The following is a 16,386-nucleotide window of genomic DNA, read 5'->3' as shown; positions in this document are numbered from 1 at the left end:
TGCTGGGTCCAGGCTGGTTCATGTGGAAGGAATATGGTCCTTAAAAGGAAAAGGAGCTAAACCAACGCTTTCCTGCTGCCACCTGAAAATAGATGGATCAGGGCAATGTGGGACGGGGAGAAAGTGGGGCAGGCAAACCATGGTGTGAGGCAGCCATGGGCAGTGCCAGATTTACGTATAAGCTACACAAGCTATAGCTTAGGGCCCCACTCTCTTGGGGGCCCCCAAAAAATTTAAAGGAAGAAAAACCCTGGATGTACATTTCCAAAATATGAGATAAAAAATGAATAAAACAAAATCTACGTACAGCAAATGGCTTTAGATACCTATTAGGTCCATAAATTAGCATATAGCATATATTCAACACAAAAAAACAGTGGCAATTTGTTGTTGACAAAGGACAGCTGGACATATAAAGGGCCTCGTTACCTTCAGTAGCTTAGGGCCTCATCAAACCTAAATCTGGCCCATGGCCGTGCTCCTATTATTCTATTTTTCCTCTGCAGAGGTTGATGAAGCAGGAGGAAGGCTATATCTCAGAGGATGTGCATCTGGGCTCAATCCCCAGAATCTCCAAATAAGACTGGGAAAAGCTGCTGCCTGAACCTCTGGATTGCCACTGATTTAGGAGCAAGAGAGGGTCTGTAGCACGACCCGGACCTGTTTCACGCGTAATAGCAACAAGGCCCTGCACAGAAGACGGAGAGGCCTCCTCGATGGTTAATGGCAAGGTTAGTGTAAGTAGGTCACCGTTTAATGGTTTCCGATGAAACGTGAGCAAATGTGTCTTGTTAACACAGTGACTTATTTATGACTCAGCCCCATACTGTAAGTGTGAAGACATGTGCTGGTGGTATATGCATTAATATGGTTTGGATTTCGCTCAGAACACGATTGCTCTAAGGTTCTAGCCTCGGGCCGATTGCTTTAAATTGCAAGCACAGCCGAGAGGTGAGGTGTCGGGTCAAAGCCAAGGATGAAGGGCAGGGAGGGGGGAAGGACAGGGTGCAGGGGGGGGGGGAGAGAGTTTTGCATACAACGGAGCAGTGTGCTGTAGCTCAGAGGAAGAGACCTGCTTTGAACACAGGAGGTCATGGGTTCAATTTGAGCTACTACCAGTCAGTGTCTAGACCAGGGACCCCCAAACTTGGCCCTCCAGGTGTTTTGGGACTACACTTCCCATCATCCCTGACCACTGGTCCTGTTAGCTAGGGATGATGGGAGTTGTAGTCCCAAAACATCTGGAGGGCCGAGTTTGGGGATGCCTGGTGTAGACAATACTGAGCGAGATAGACCAATGGTACAGTTCAGTATAATTGGTGGCAATGGTCACAGAGGACAAGCCTGAAGAAACCATTGTGGGGAACTGGCCCCAAACTGCAACAAATCCCTGTTCCCATTGTTCTTGATAGATTTTCAACATGGCTTCCAAGAATTAGTAGTCCTGGGAAGTGGAGAACCAATGCAGAAAGAAAACACCAGCTTCCGTCTCTTGTCATGGGGATGTTTTTGGGGTGCCATAGCTACAAGGGGACTAGCTGGATTTTTTGGCCCCGGGTGATGCCACAGAAGGGTACCACTGAGGCTCCCAGCCTCTATGTGGGTGTACACAAATGGGGGGGGGAGGATTTATTTTAGGGGGGAGGCTTTTTGTTGGGCGGGGGCAAAACCAAGCTATCTGCGACACAATTGGTCAGTTCAGTATTTTTATTTAGTTACTTGATTTGGGGAGGGCAGCTGCCCCCTCTGTCCATGGTGGCATGTGCCAAACTGGGTCTCTGACCCAGGTGGAATAAAGCCTAGTTTTTCCCCTGGGGGGGGGGCGGACCCTGCTACTTAAAGCGCCTGAGGTTCTGGCATGCTGCAGGACTGACCCTACCATTAGGCAGGGTGCAGCAACCACCTCAGGCAGCAGATACTGAGGAGTGGTGAGAAGCTGTTGGGAGGACAGAGTTGTGTGCTCCTGTTTACAATCCTCTGTTCTCTGCCTGAAATGAGTATGTCCAGTTAACCAGAGAAGCTCCAAGACCTTTCATTGCCTGAGCCAGAGGATCCAAATATACCCCAACCATTTTAATGACGAATCTTTCCACATTCGCTGGATGGCTCCAGGATTTAATTATTGTGTATTGTACACACTTTCTCTGCATTGTGCACAATTTTAGTCACCTCTATCTGGTCTCTTCTTTCTCAGCCTTTTGTCTAAGTGAAAAAGCTCCAATACGTTGCAGGCTTTCAAGTCTCTCCAGCCCTGTGATCAGTTTGGTTGCCATTTTTCTGAACTCTGTTCATGGATTGGTTTTTTTCTAGAAACATGGATGGAATTTGCCTAATGAACCCCATCAAGTGGAAGCCCCGTGCAAGGGCTTCTGCTTGTGCAAAAGGGCTTTCCCCCCTCTCTCCTCCCCCAGTGCCAGCCACAGTTGGCTTGCCTGGGGGGGGGTGTCAGGAAAACCCCTAAAACTGAGCAGGTGGAGAGGGGGCATCATTCATTCTGGAAAGCCGATATACTTACAGAGAGTATTTGTAATAGTGTGTCACTTAAGTCCACCCATAAACGACAATTTTAAAAAATAATAAATTTCAAATTCAAACATTTCCCATTTAAAAAAATTTCAAACCTAGATTCCAAATTGGCATACTTGTGATGACAAATTTGTTGTTGTTGTTTAGTCGTTTCCGACTCTTCGTGACCCCATGGATCAGAGCACGCCAGGCACTCCTGTTTTCCACTGCCTCCCGCAGTTTGGTCAAACTCATGCTGGTAGCTTTGAGAACACTATCCAACCATCTCGTCCTCTGTCGTCCCCTTCTCCTTGTGCCCTCCATCTTTCCCAACATCAGGGTCTTTGACAAATTTATGTCCCATTAATTCTCAGTGTCCATAAGCTGGGAATGAATTGGCATAGCGTTGGTGGATGTTTTTATTATTATTATTTTTTATTAAAGAAGCGTTGGTGGATGTGAGTGCCAACATTTTGCCTTAACTGCAAACAGTTGCTTTCAATTCCGTTGGTGTTCAGCTTTGCCGCAGAGGGATGGTGGAGGAACATCACCTGAGAGCCCGTTAAGAGTCACCTAGTAAGTTTCCCTCTTCGCTCTCTAGCCCTAAGATAATTCACAACCTTTCAGCTGCTAAGCTTCTTAAATCACATTTGTTCTCTGTGATACAAGACTTTTCGTCTCATCCCCACCGGATTATCAAGTATTGTTGAAGCTGGGCATAGACTGTCAGGTGGCAAAAGTGTGAAGATTAAACAATCTTCTGGGAGTCTGTTCATGTTCAAAAAAGCCTTTTCATCAGCGAGAGCCAGTTTCCAAACAAACTTGGGAGACTGTTAGAAACTTGTTTAATACTATTTTTAAATCCCATTTTCCACGGAAGGCAATGAAAGTTCACACTTAACATTAAGAAAGACCATGCTTGGTGCTTCATAATTTCCGTAGGCTTGCAAGTAATTTCGGGTTTTTTTCATGCCATTTCATTATGAGCCCTTTAAAAAAAATAAATCACCTTGTACTTTTGCACATTTGGCATTGTTAGTTCTCTAGGGGGAGAAGGAGCAAGATAAAGACCCTTTAACTATTTGCAAGCAGCAAATCATAGCTGCGAAGAATTATGGAGGAGCCATTCCCTTCTTTTTACAAGAGAACCCAAAGCTGTCTTTATCTCTGAGTAACAGGATTTGCCAAGTATTTTAGCAGCTTGTTCGCACTGCTATGGCTGAGCTTGCATCAGCAATTTTTTTTTATTATACATGCCTTTCTTCAAGGCAGGTTTATTTCTCAGCTAAGGGTGGACAGAAATAATTTTGGACTAAATCTTAGCGCAAAGATAGGCATCATTTCTGGGGTTATTTTATCCCTAGTGCACTTGTTTGCTAAGAGCAAGGTAACTGTGGCTTGCTCCTGCTGCTGTTGCTGTTGTTTGTTTTTTAAACTCACAAGAAGGGACTGGCTCTCTCTACAGTCTTTCTCTCCCCATGTCTCCAGCCAGCAATCTGTGGCTGTCACCAGGCTATCACACAGTTCTACCACACCCACACACCCCAGAAAAAGCATATTGGGACCCCATGCAAGTACTGGTCCCAGTAGTTTTCTGCCCCTAGCTTCAGCCCCATTCCTCTCTAGCAGTGGAGGCCTGAACTTTATCCCCCAGGTATTGATATTGGGGTCGGGTTTGAGATCCAACCCTCTAACAACATAACAAGCCTATCCTATTAAACGTTTAAGCCAGGGGTAGGAAACACAACAGCCTCCTCCTCCTGCTTGACTCTTAACTCCCATCAGCCCCTGCCAGCATGACCACTGGTCAGGAATGATGGGAGTTGTAGTCCAACAACATCCAGAGACCGCCTTGTCATGTGACTTCCCTGACCAACCTGCACATTACACAGAAGGAGCTGGTAGCCTGAGGCAATAGAATTCTGGACTGTACTACCTAAAAAAACTGTAGGTGGGAGTTTGCATTTTTTAAAAAATGCATACTTATTTACACTTGCTGTTGTTGTTTAGTCGTTTAGTCGTGTCCAAGTCTTCGTGACCCCATGGACCAGAGCACGCCAGGCACTCCCGTCTTCCACTGCCTCCCACAGTTTGGTCAAACTCATGCTGGTAGCTTCGAGAATACTGTCCAACCATCTCGTCCTCTGTCGTCCCCTTCTCCTTGTGCCCTCAATCTTTCCCAACATCAGGGTCTTTTCCAGGGTGTCTTCTCTTCTCATGAGGTGGCCAAAGTATTGGAGCCTCAGCTTCACGATCTGTCCTTCCAGTGAGCACTCAGGGTTGATTTCCTTAAGAATGGATCGGTTTGTTTGTTTATTTATACTACCATGTTATATATGTCTGCACGGAAGTAAGCCTTAATGAGATCAATGGGGCTCATTTTCAGGTGAGTATGGGACTGCACCCTTAAAAAAAGCATCCTCACATATAGTAAATATCAGGGAAAATGTTATGAATACTAAATTAAAAATACTATTAATAATTGTTTTTTTATTTGTACCTCACCCATCTGACTGGATTGCCCCAGCCACTCTGGGTGGCTTCCAAAAGGTGTTGGTGATGGTTGTTGTTACTTATACCGCTTTTCCCAGGGCATCCAACCATTATCTACTATATATTTTGCAAGTTTGTTTGTCTATTCCCTATGCATTTAGGCAACTCTTAGGATAATTGTAACCAAATTTTGCATAATGGTTCCTGAGATCAAGAGCAGGTTTCTGTCTTAAGTTTGGATACAAATGGACCCCATTTTGAATGAAGATGACAGGCCGAACCTTTCAAAACGGTACTGATTTGGAGGGTGTTGGGGGTTTCTTAGTTTTCCAAGCAATGTTGGGCATGTGGCTGCTAGTTATAATTAAAATTATATAATCAAATCATTATAAACTTTCAGACCACTCAAAACAATTCAGAACACACACAGGGAGATTCAAAAATACGACATCTCATCTGTTCATCCCAGAATTCTACCACTCCAGTCTATCCCCTCATTCTACTTCAGGCATAGATTGGCTCTCACATATTACCCAAAGTGCTGTAGCGTGACCCAGTGCTGTTGACAACAGCTGGACTTTAGCACATCACTTGTACCTGTTGTGCTAGATAGGAGTTTCCAGTGTGCTACAAAGTGTGCTAGCAGGCAACTGTGAATTAAATTTACCTAACATTCCTTCTGATATTTGCCAGCCAGCCATACCTACATAGTTGGCCCATTGCTAACTGTCTTAGAAAACAGATCTCTCACTGAGTACCAAGCTATTGGAACTCTGAACATTTGACTTGCATGTTGGTTGTGAGTTATTGTATGAACACAAAAAAAATAAAATGCACACATTTATGGCATCCAAATATGAAAATGCGATTCCTAGGCTACAGAGAAATGCATACTTTATAATTTGAAGAGCTCAAAATTCTTTTTGAAAGATGAGCCATTTTAAGATGTCCTCTTGCCCTCATTACAAGGGATGCGGGTGGTGCTGTGGGTTAAACCACAGAGCCTAGGAGTTGCTGATCAGAAGGTTGGCGGTTCAAATCCCCGCAACGGTGTGAGCTCCCGTTGCTCGGTCCCTGCTCCTGGCAACCTAGCAGTTTGAAAGCACGTCAAAGTGCAAGTAGATAAATAGGTGGCGGGAAGGTAAACGGCATTTCCGTGCGCTGCTCTGGTTCACTAAAAGCAGCTTAGTCATGCTGACCACATGACCCGGAAGCTGTACGCTGGCTCCCTCGGCCAATAAAGCGAGATGAGCACCCCAACCCCAGAGTCGGTCACGACTGGACCTAATGGTCAGGGGTCCCCTTTACCTTTACTTGCCCTCATTAATTACCATATTTTCTGCTCTATAAGACTCACTTTTTCCCTCCTAAAAAGTAAGGGGAAATGTATGTGCATCTTATGGAGCGAATGCAGGCAGCACAGCTATCCCAGAAGCCAGAACAGCAAGAGGGATTGCTGCTTTCACTGCGTAGCGATCCCTCTTGCTGTTCTGGCTTCTGAGATTCAGATTTATTTTTTTCTTGTTTTCCTCCTCCAAAAATAGGTGCGTCTTGTGGTCTGGTGCATCTTATAGAGCAAAAAATACGGTATACTCTGATGTCTTGTAAGGGGCATCATGCAAGTTGTTACAGCAAAGAGTCACGCCGGCAGCATAAAACGAATGCACATCCCGTGACACGAGCCTTCATTCAGCTTTTCACTCATTCAGTCTTGATGCAAAACATAGGAAGCTGCCTTACACCAAGTCAGATTAATGATCTGTCTGTCCACACTGACTGGCAGTAGCTCTACAGAGTTCCAGGCAGAGGTCTCAGGAATTGAACCTGAGACTTTCTGCATGCAAAGCCAGTACTTTGAATTGGGCCCAGAAACTAATTGGCAGCCAGTGCAGTCTGGCCAGGATTAGTGTAATGTGCTCTTCTAGACTGTCTTGCCCGAGTGAGCAACCTGGCTGCTGAATTCTGCACCAGCTGAAGTTTCCTAACCATCTTCAGAGGCAGCGTTGCATTAATTTAACACACATGGCTTCCCCCAAAGCACCCTGGGAATTGTAGTTTCCCCATCACAAGCACTATAGTCCCCAGAACCTTTAGCAAACTGAAGTTCCCAGGATCCTTTGAAGGAAGGCTTGTGCTTTAAAGGTGTGTTGAATATGTACTTTAAATGTATGGTGTGGGGGCTTTTTTGTGGGGGAAGAAAGATACAGGATCTGCAGTCAGTTAAAGGCTGCCTTTCCAAGGAGCAAAAGCAACAGCTAGAGGTGAGCGGGACCAAAGCTTTTATAAGGACAAGTGCAACTGGATCCGCAGGGGGACAGGTCACTAGTGCAATATTTATCTCTCCCCTCCCCCGGCCCCGTTTCTTCCGCCCCCGTCCTTTTTTATTACTGAAAGGGCCATGATGCATGTTGACTCGTCACAGGTGAACCTCTTTCGGGACTGCTTTCCCCCTCCCCTCCCTTGCAAACGAAACCCAGCCGACGGAGGTTGCCCATCCGAAGAGCCTTGCTTGCTACTGCTGCAATGGCCCTAGCCCCATACCCATTTCCCAGAAGGTAGGGTGGCGCTGTGGGTTAAACCACTGAGTCTAGGACTTGCCGGTCAGAAGGTCGGCGGTTCGAATCCCCGTGATGGGGTGAGCTCCCGTTGCTCAGTCCCTGCTCCTGCCAACCTATCAGTTTGAAAGCACATCAAAGTGCAAGTAGATAAATAGGTACCGCTCCGGCGGGAAGGTAAACAGTGTTTCCGTGCACTGCTCTGATTTGCCAGAAGCGGCTGGCAACATGACCCGGAAGCTGTACTCCGGCTCCCTCGGCCAATAAAGCGAGATGAGCGCCGCAACCCCAGAGTCGTCCGCGACTGGACCTAATGGTCAGGGGTCCCTTTACCTTTACCTAAGCTCAAGGGAACTGACTTCTGAGAAGACGTGGATAGGATGTATAGGAGCCATGTCGCTCTAAGACACGCACAGGCTCGCTCCCTCCAGCTCAGTCCCGATGGAAACCAGCTTCATTAACATAAACTAAGAAGAGGTGCAAAAAAAAAAAATCACTTTGCAGAGGATCCCCAATTTCCGGGCATGGTCAGCTCTTGCAAACCGCTCACATCACTTAGCAATATATTAACTGTGCCTCCTTGACGCCGGGGGTGAGCACTTGGAGCGTCTTAAGAAAGCCTCGTCCGCCGCTCACAAATAAGGACCTCTACCGGCGAGGAGCCCATCTCCCTCTGTCGGTTCCTCGGAGAAGCACCTTCCGAAGGGGGAAAGTTCGGCGCGCGTTTGCCTTTAAGAGGCGGGGCGCCGAGCCTAGGAGGAGGGCGCGGCTGAAAGGCAAACGCCGCCTGCGATTGGGTAGCAGGCCCTGTCGCTCCCGCGCCTCCTCCCTCCCTCCCTCCGCCAACCTCCCCCGCCCGCCCTCGCCTCTTCCCTTACGGCTCCCTCCGCTCCCTCCCCTCGCTCTGCGCCGCTCGCGCCCCGCCCGCTGGAAAGGGCAGCACCAGTCTAGCGCTGACGTCACCCCGTCTGTCTGCTCTCCCCCCTCCTCTTTCCCCTATGAAACTGGATCTCCTTGGACTTGAATGAGGAGCAAAGGGCGGGGGCGGGGGGGGGTTGGAGGAGGAGGAGCAGCAGCAGGAGGAGGAGGAGTGCGGGGGGGGGGAGAAGAGGAGGAGGAGGAGGAGGGAGTTACTAAGATCTTGCCTGGGCAGGCGAGAGAAAGAGGGAGGCACACACCGAGAGAAACAAAGTAGCAAGTCCCTTTCCCACCCGGCTCTGTCCGCGAACTTCTGGGGCTGGGGGGCAATGGAGGGGAGGGGGCCAGCCGCAGAGCTGAGAGCTGAGATCTCCTCTCTCTAGTGCTCCCCATTTTTTCCCCTAAACTTGAATCCCTCCCCCCCCGCACCCTGTGAAATTTATTTTTGGAGGGTGCGTGTCCCCCACCCCACCCCCATTCCTTCCTTCCTCCCTCTCCAAAGGGGTTTTTTTTAATCAATTATATTTGCCCCCCCCTCCCCCCACTACTCTTCTTCTTCTTCTTCCGCCGCCGAACCCCTCGAAGGAAGATCCCGTCTTTATGTTGTGCTGTCCGGAGAGACCCCTGAAGTCTTCCCGTCCTTTGTTTCTCCGCTTCTTTTTTAAATGTATAACTTGATGGGTCTCAACAGCACAACCGGAGCCAGCCAGCCCAATGTCTCCTGTACATGCAACTGCAAACGGTCTTTGTTTCAGAGTATGGAGATCAGTAAGTACTTCTTTCCCATTCCGTATCTCTCTATCTGTATTTGCATGTGTGCAAAAACTCTCCTCCTGCCGCCTTGTTTGGGGCCGGAGAGAGAAGCGGCGTCTCGGACTCTCCTCGCTCGCCTTTGCTGGGTTCCCAAACGCGGCGCCTTCTCTGGGCTTTGGGCGATTATTTCATTTCGCGCTGCAAAAAAAACCGAAGGGTTGGGTTGTTGTTGGTTGTTGTGTTTTTTGAAAACAAGGTATTTTAAGACTTGCGGGTATGTTCTGTTTCCCCACTTAGTTGTGTGTGTGTGTTCGGGTGCCCCAAAGTTTTATTTTCCTTTATTCAATTGCAAAAAAAAGAAAAAAGAAATCACCCCCCCGTAACGTTCCTCCCTGCACAATTTTCCAGCTTTCCAAAAATGCGATTTGGAGACCCTCTCCCAGGGACCTCAAAAGAGTTGCTTTCTAGAGTCTCGGAGTTCGCTGCCTTTTGGCTTCTTTTCTCCCGGATCTGAACTTCAACTCGACATCTTTTCCTCCCGTCTTAACGTTGCCCTTCTCCTTTGGCCGGCGGCGGCGGGGCGGGACGGTGCGAGGCTCCCGGGGAGGGGAAGGGGACGCCGGCTGGATGGGGTGAGGGGGGTGGTGGGCGGCGAGAGACCCGAAAGGAGACCCGGGGAGGGGGAGTCGTTGCAATATTGATCCGCGCGTTCCGCGTGCGTAAAGCCCACCTCCGGAGTGGTGCGGGCGGCGGAGCAGCCTCTTCTCCGGCTTTTGGCGAGGGCGGCGCGGCCGGGTCTCCCCTTCGGAGAGAGAGGCGAAGGGGGCCGGGGAGGAGCGAAGCGGCCGCGCGATCCCAGCCAGTGAGCTCCATCGCCCCTAGGAGCTTTTGTCTGCTTCCTAAGCCAGACGGTGAAACAGCCTGTTCAGGCTATTTAAAGCACATGCTCGGCTGGAGAATCCAGCAAGCAACCCCGGGAGCCCTTTCCTCCCAGAACAACACACCGACGCGCTCTGCTTTCTTATGACCGCCGTGGCTGCCCTGCGGTTTATTGCCCTGCTGCAATCCGCTGCAGATCGGGACCCCTTTTCTCTCCCCCCCCCCAAGCAATCACACACACGCTCCTCACATCTCCGATTCTCTTCTGCAGACCCCCTAAGCTTTGAGCCCGTTTCCTTCCTCGGGTTGCAATTGTGCATTTGGCACCCGCCTTTTGCAACGATCCGGAAGGCTCTTTCGGGAGACCCTTTGAAAAGGAAGGAAGGAAAAACAAGATTAGACCGTATCATAATGGAGGGCCGGTCAAAGCGGCTGAGCATTGTGGCTAAATAGAGCTCCCGTGTGGAGTAGCAGTCTACCTCGGGCTACCAGGTGCTTGTGTTCTGCATGCGAGTTTGCGGGTAACTGTACGTGGTTTGGAAACAGAATACTGGGGAAGGGGGGTGTTGTTTAAGATGGACCTTTTTGGACTGATCCTGCAGGACGCAGAACTCTCATATACCGGTTCCGGCTCCAAAATGTTTAATCGGCTGCCTTTTGAACCACAGCAGAGGACGGTGGTGAATTAGCAACGTTAGTGGAACGGTGCAGCGGCACACCCCGCCATGAAATTACAGGATAATAGTTCAGCAATTAAGTTGTCTCATCACCTAGTCCTCTGTGTGTGTGTGTCTGTGTGGTAAGAATGCAAATGTTATGTCCAGCGAACTAGAATTTGTGCCTATAAATAGTAATCGCTAGGTCTGAGAAGTAGATTACAGCTCTGTCTAGCCTTTAGAAAGGGTAAGTCAGACAAAGTTGCCTTCCCCCCCCTCCCTGAGTGTGTCTGTCTATAAAGTGCCTATAAAGCTGGCTAACTAAATGTGTTGTCTAAGAGCCAGTGATACCAAATGAAATAGCATGATTTCTGCCCCTGTATTTATGGACTAAGTACCTTAAAGTATCTCAGAGAGAGAGAGAGAGGTGGCAGTTTTCAAAAGAATCTGTTTATTATGTGCCTGGGTGGGAGAAACGAACTAAATCACTAAGCAGTAAAATACAGTCTGGGATTGTTTTTACCGCTCTGCAGTGTTACACTCAAGAGCTAAATTCTCTAATGTTAGGAGACGCCCAGGTCCGGAATATTTTTGACAGTTCCACTTTTGTGATGATTACCACCTCCCCCTCTGTTGTTGGTTTTTTGGCAAGTTTTTTAAAAAAAAATATATATCACAGAACTTGTTAAAGATCCAAGCAGCACAAAATCCTGATGTCCTCATTACTGGTGAATGTGCCTGTGCCCTTGGTGGTAAGCTAGCTAGACTCCTAGACAGAGCAGGTCCTTTTCCTAATAATGATTGTGGGAGGGGTCTTCTCCTATTGGAGGTGTAGGCTGAAATGGTTTCCGTAAATTAAAAAGATCAATGTCCATAGAAAATTTGATTATCTCTCTTAATACCGCAGCAATTAAGATGGATTCTCCACCACGCACCTCCCAAATCTCATTCCTGATCTTTAAATTGGGGGGTTGGACTATTCACCTGCTGGAAAATTCCCAGCTCATAAAAAAATATGTGTGGGACTTAAGTCTACTGTGTAACAGGATGCCAGATTCCCATGTCCCTCAATGCAAGGTTGTTTCTTCTTTCTGTCTCAAATTCATCACTTTTATTTTCAGTCCCTTACTCTCTCAGCTAATCAGCCATAATGATGTTTTGGCTGACATGGAGGCAGTCTTGTTAATTTAGTTGTCTGCTGATCCAAATAGAGTTCATTTCTCACCTTTGAAGTAGTGATACTCAGGGCAATTTGACCTGCAAGGGTTAGCATCAGTTCTAAACTGCATTCAAAATACAAAATATATACATTCTTTAGTTCTTTAGAGGCCAAAGTGAAATGAGGAAGGGAATATCCCAGCAAACTTATTTTGATAGGCAGTTTCTTTAAAAACATTTGTGTAGGAATTAAATCACCTGTGACATTTTCTCCTTTTTGTTGTTTGTTATTAACCCTAGTCTGGCTCAAAAGGAAAAGTCTTATTTTAAAAACTTATCATGTTCTATCTAGATATTCAGACTGTTCAGAAACCCAACAGTTCTATGTGTTATGGAGTTATTTATTTTTTAGGGCTAGAATCTGCTTTAATTTTAAACTGTATGGGAGTTTGGGAGTTATTGGCAAAATATAAGTGGGCTGCAATTTGTACATACTGTATTCCACGCTTGCTTGGGAGTAAGCCCCATCAAAATCATTTGGACCTACTTCCAAGTATCTTGCACCAATCTTAAAATCTTGTAAAGCATGTTACAGTGGTCAGGCTATGGTCTTCCTAACAAAGCGAATTTCCATTTTTATAACAAAACATACAGCTGTATGGAAGGTAATGGGACCACTACCTATTCATGCCAATATATTAGAATACCTGGCTTTTTCTGCTATTTCTGGGCTCCTAACAGCAGCATATACTACTTGAGAGTTTAACTGATTAGGTCTGAAAATTCTTAAGCTATATTTTGCTATTTTGAGAAACCTGGCATGCTTCTCTGCACTTGGAACTCAAACAGGACTTGAACATTGATTCCATATAAAACCAAACATTCGTATATTTTAGTACAAAGCTGATTTACCTGGTTATCCTAACATTATTATTACTGAATCTAATCTATCCTGATTTGAGCAAACTCCATACTGCAGATAATATGGGTAGTTTTTTGTGATTCTCTCATTTGACACAAAAAATGAATGGACTTCCAAACCCATCTTCCCCACCCTACATCTGAGAAAGTAAAACTTTTTATTTTACTTGATAGGCACTGGAAAAAGTATAGAAAATAGGTATAACAAAAAAAGGGGGGACATAAGTATCTGCTCTCAACATTCTGCTGGAAGAGAAAGTCTCGTATGACACACAGGAAAAGTTTCCTGTTTGGAACAATTTGTTCTCTTTCAAATGATTCCTTGGCACTTTGAAGATAGAGCTCAGTTTACAATGCTATTCAATATATGAATTTTCAATATTCCCTTTGCTTTTTGTAGAGGTGAATTAGTCTGTGGGTAAAAAGCTATGAATAATGAGGTAGGGATCCGTTAAGGAGTGTCTGCTTTACTCAACACTACCATGCGCTTATTTGAGAGTAAGCCCTTTGAATAGCTAGCGGCACCTGTGGGGAATAAAAGTTCATAGAGTTGAGCTGCACATTGGCTCTCTTAAGAAGAGTGCAACCACTTACTCAGAAGTGAGCCTCATTGACTTCAATGGGACTTACTCCCAGGTAAGTATGAACAAGAAGCACTGCCTGCTTCTAACACAGCTTGCTAAATCACAATGACGATATCATCTGATATTGTGGAACCCAATCTATTAAAAACTTTTAACTCTTCTTGAACTAGTGATTAATGTGATGTGTCTCTTTAGGGACTGAAATACCTACCCCAGGAGAGGATTTTTGTACCTGTCGTCTTCCACCTGTTCGATGTTTGAATGCATGCAGTCATTGGTACCATTTTTTTTACCCCAGATAAATTAATCTAAAATACTCCTACACCCAGGTTTCTTATCCCACCTTGAAGGAGAATTAAAACCCCTTCCCCACTCTTAGGCATTCATTGGAAAGAGTAGTGAAAAGGCTATTTGATTCCTTGTAAAGCTAAAAGCCCAAGTGTGTTAAGAGGTAACTGAGCCACACTGAATAATCCTGGGCATGAATTATCTAGCTGCAAGCACATTTTGATGAGATGCTGACCTGTAATTCTGCAAACGGAGGGAAGGTGGAGGATTCCACAATGGGGGAATGAAATATTCTTTTTAAAATGCTCATCTTTACTGTATATGCATGTTAAACTCGGTTCCTGCATTTCAGCCCTGGATTAGGATTAACAGAGTGTCTGTTTTCTGCCTTCCTCTTTCTCCTCACCCCCCCCCCCCCGCTCCCCCTCTTCCAAGTTCAAAGTCTTGACTACTCTGACCCACCGTAGCAACCATTCACCGTGACACTCTCTGAGACAGCCAGACATCCCCGATGTGGTCCTAATCAGTCAGACAGAGTGAAATGAGGTCAAGGGAGATCGCACTGTTGGCTGCGTTTTGTAAATAACAAATCATTCGGATCGGCAGAGTAACGTCGCACTCTTCATTCATCTGCTGCGATCATTTCTATAAAACAGTTAATTCTGCTCCGTGTTGTCAATGGGTTTGTTTTCCCAGGGGTTAAAGAAGCGTGTGTGTTGTTGAAAGGTAGTTTGTGAGGCCTGGGTAAAGTAGAGCTGCAAATCCGTAACAATTTAGCCTTCTTCCATTCTGCCTCGGTTTCTCTGGCTGGTATTGGAGACTTCTGAGCTTATTAAGTTCACCAGGTTTTGGTAACAGGAGGTCCTGTCTGTCTGGGTACCCCAATGTGATGTTGCCTGAGGATACTGGGGGATGGGGAGGCATCCTATACTCTTTATGTGCTGCTGTAATGTTTGCAGGCGCAAATTCAGAAGAATTAAATGACAGGTATAAAACAGGGAAGAAGGAACCTGTAGCTCTGCAGGTACTGGACTCCCATCTCCCATCAGCCCCTGCCAGCTTGGCCAATGGCTTGGGGTGATGGGAGTTGTAGTTGAGCAACATCCAAAGGGCCGCACCTTCCCCACCCCTGGCATAAATGAACCATCCATATCCCAAACTCTTGTCTTCATTCATACTTTTCCCATTTCATTATAGCTGCTTGCCTTTAGTAACTTAGGGATATTACACTAGAAGCATACAGCCAAATAACTGGATGACTGGTCCAAAACAAAAGTGAAATTCAGTTTTGCCCTTTGCCTTCCCCATCCCAAAAGTACTGGCGCTCCCTTGCGTTTTGGCTTCATCAGGGTTGCCAGGACACCATGCCACAGTGATAGGAGACGCTCAAATGGTACAATTTCCTTCTCAGGTCTAGACAGGAGACTTGCTATGTTCCCCACAGTCCTCGGCCCCTTTTTGCCTACTCACATCCTTCATATCAGTAATATAAAGGTAAAGGGACCCCTGACCATTAGGTCCAGTCGTGGCTAACTCTGGGGTTGCGGCGCTCATCTCGCTTTATTGGCCGAGGGAGCCGGCATACAGCTTCCGGGTCATGTGGCCAGCATGACTAAGCTGCTTCTGGCGAACCAGAGCAATGCACGGAAACACTGTTTACCTTCCCGCCAGAGTGGTACCTATTTATCTACTTGTACTTTGATGTGCTTTCGAACTGCTAGGTTGGCAGGAGCAGGGACCGAGCAACAGGAGCTCACTCCGTCGCGGGGATTCGAACCGCTGACCTTCTGATTGGCAAGTCCTAGGCTCTGTGGTTTAACCGACAGCGCCACCCGCATCCCATCAGTGATATACACAGCTCCAATTCTATTTTCATCTGAACTCTTCCTTTTTTAAGTTCCATGTTGCCACCACTGCTTGCTTTCTCTGGTTCCTGCTTTTCAAAGCGTTCTTTCCATTGTCCAATTTCCTTTAGCTGCTCTGTCTCTCACCCAGCCTCCCTAACACTCCTCTTCCTCTCTTGCTCACAATATAAGGCCCCTCCTGACCGTGAGCATTCTGACATCCCTTCAGAGCTCCCTCTCTGCCTCCCCCTTTAAAAGTCCTGTTTCTCTATTCTTTTCTGCAGCCTTCCTTCTTCACTGACCCTCCTTTCTCATCTCTGACCTCTATCTCCCTTGGCTTTTCTGTGTCCTGGGACCTCTCCCTGGTCTTCTACCCCATGAGGTTTTAACCTAAAATGACAATGTTCCCTTCTCTCACAGAAGCTGGAGTACAACTGGTTCAGTTTCAAGAGCAACTGAACACGCCACGCAGCTTCACCAGCTCAGCCTTTTGGTGCTGGAAGCTTCACCAGCTTGGCAGCGGGTTGGACTCAATGGCCCTTGTGGTCTCTTCCAACTCTATGATTCTATGAAACACAATAGAATATAAATTGGTTCTCTTAATAGAATAGGGAGAATACAGTCTCCAACATTGTTGTCTTGTTTACTCTTTCCAAAATCTCAGGAAGCAAAACATATATATATAGCAGATAGCAACTCTATTCTGACAACCATTCTGCAATTAGTGAATGCATGTGGGTCAATCCAAATAGGACTCAAGCTTGATTTAATTAAAGAGGAAGAAGGGCTCAGTTCCCTGACATGTGGACATGGGTGATGATGCATGTTTAGA

At 46.6% G+C, this 16,386-nt stretch overlaps 1 protein-coding gene across 2 annotated transcripts in view; it reads left to right on the top strand.

Moving 5' to 3' along the window:
• Window positions 1–513: 513 nt before the first annotated feature.
• The window catches only part of PMEPA1 (prostate transmembrane protein, androgen induced 1), an 84,345-nt gene continuing 68,472 nt past the window's right edge, over window positions 514–16,386 (top strand). The window contains exon 1 of one of the 2 annotated variants that reach the window (XM_053394350.1): window positions 514–731. Coding sequence is in view for 1 of the 2 variants with exons in the window: in XM_053394347.1 (XP_053250322.1) it covers window positions 9,137–9,239 (103 nt within the window). In the remaining variant the exon portion in view is untranslated. Of the gene's footprint in view, window positions 732–8,690; window positions 9,240–16,386 lie in introns of those variants that run through there. The other variant, XM_053394347.1, reaches the window with a different exon arrangement.

Source organism: Podarcis raffonei, chromosome 6, assembly GCF_027172205.1.
Source record: "Podarcis raffonei isolate rPodRaf1 chromosome 6, rPodRaf1.pri, whole genome shotgun sequence".
In the NCBI taxonomy this organism is placed as follows: Eukaryota; Metazoa; Chordata; class Lepidosauria; order Squamata; family Lacertidae; genus Podarcis; species Podarcis raffonei.
This window is presented reverse-complemented; position numbering and strand designations above follow the sequence as displayed.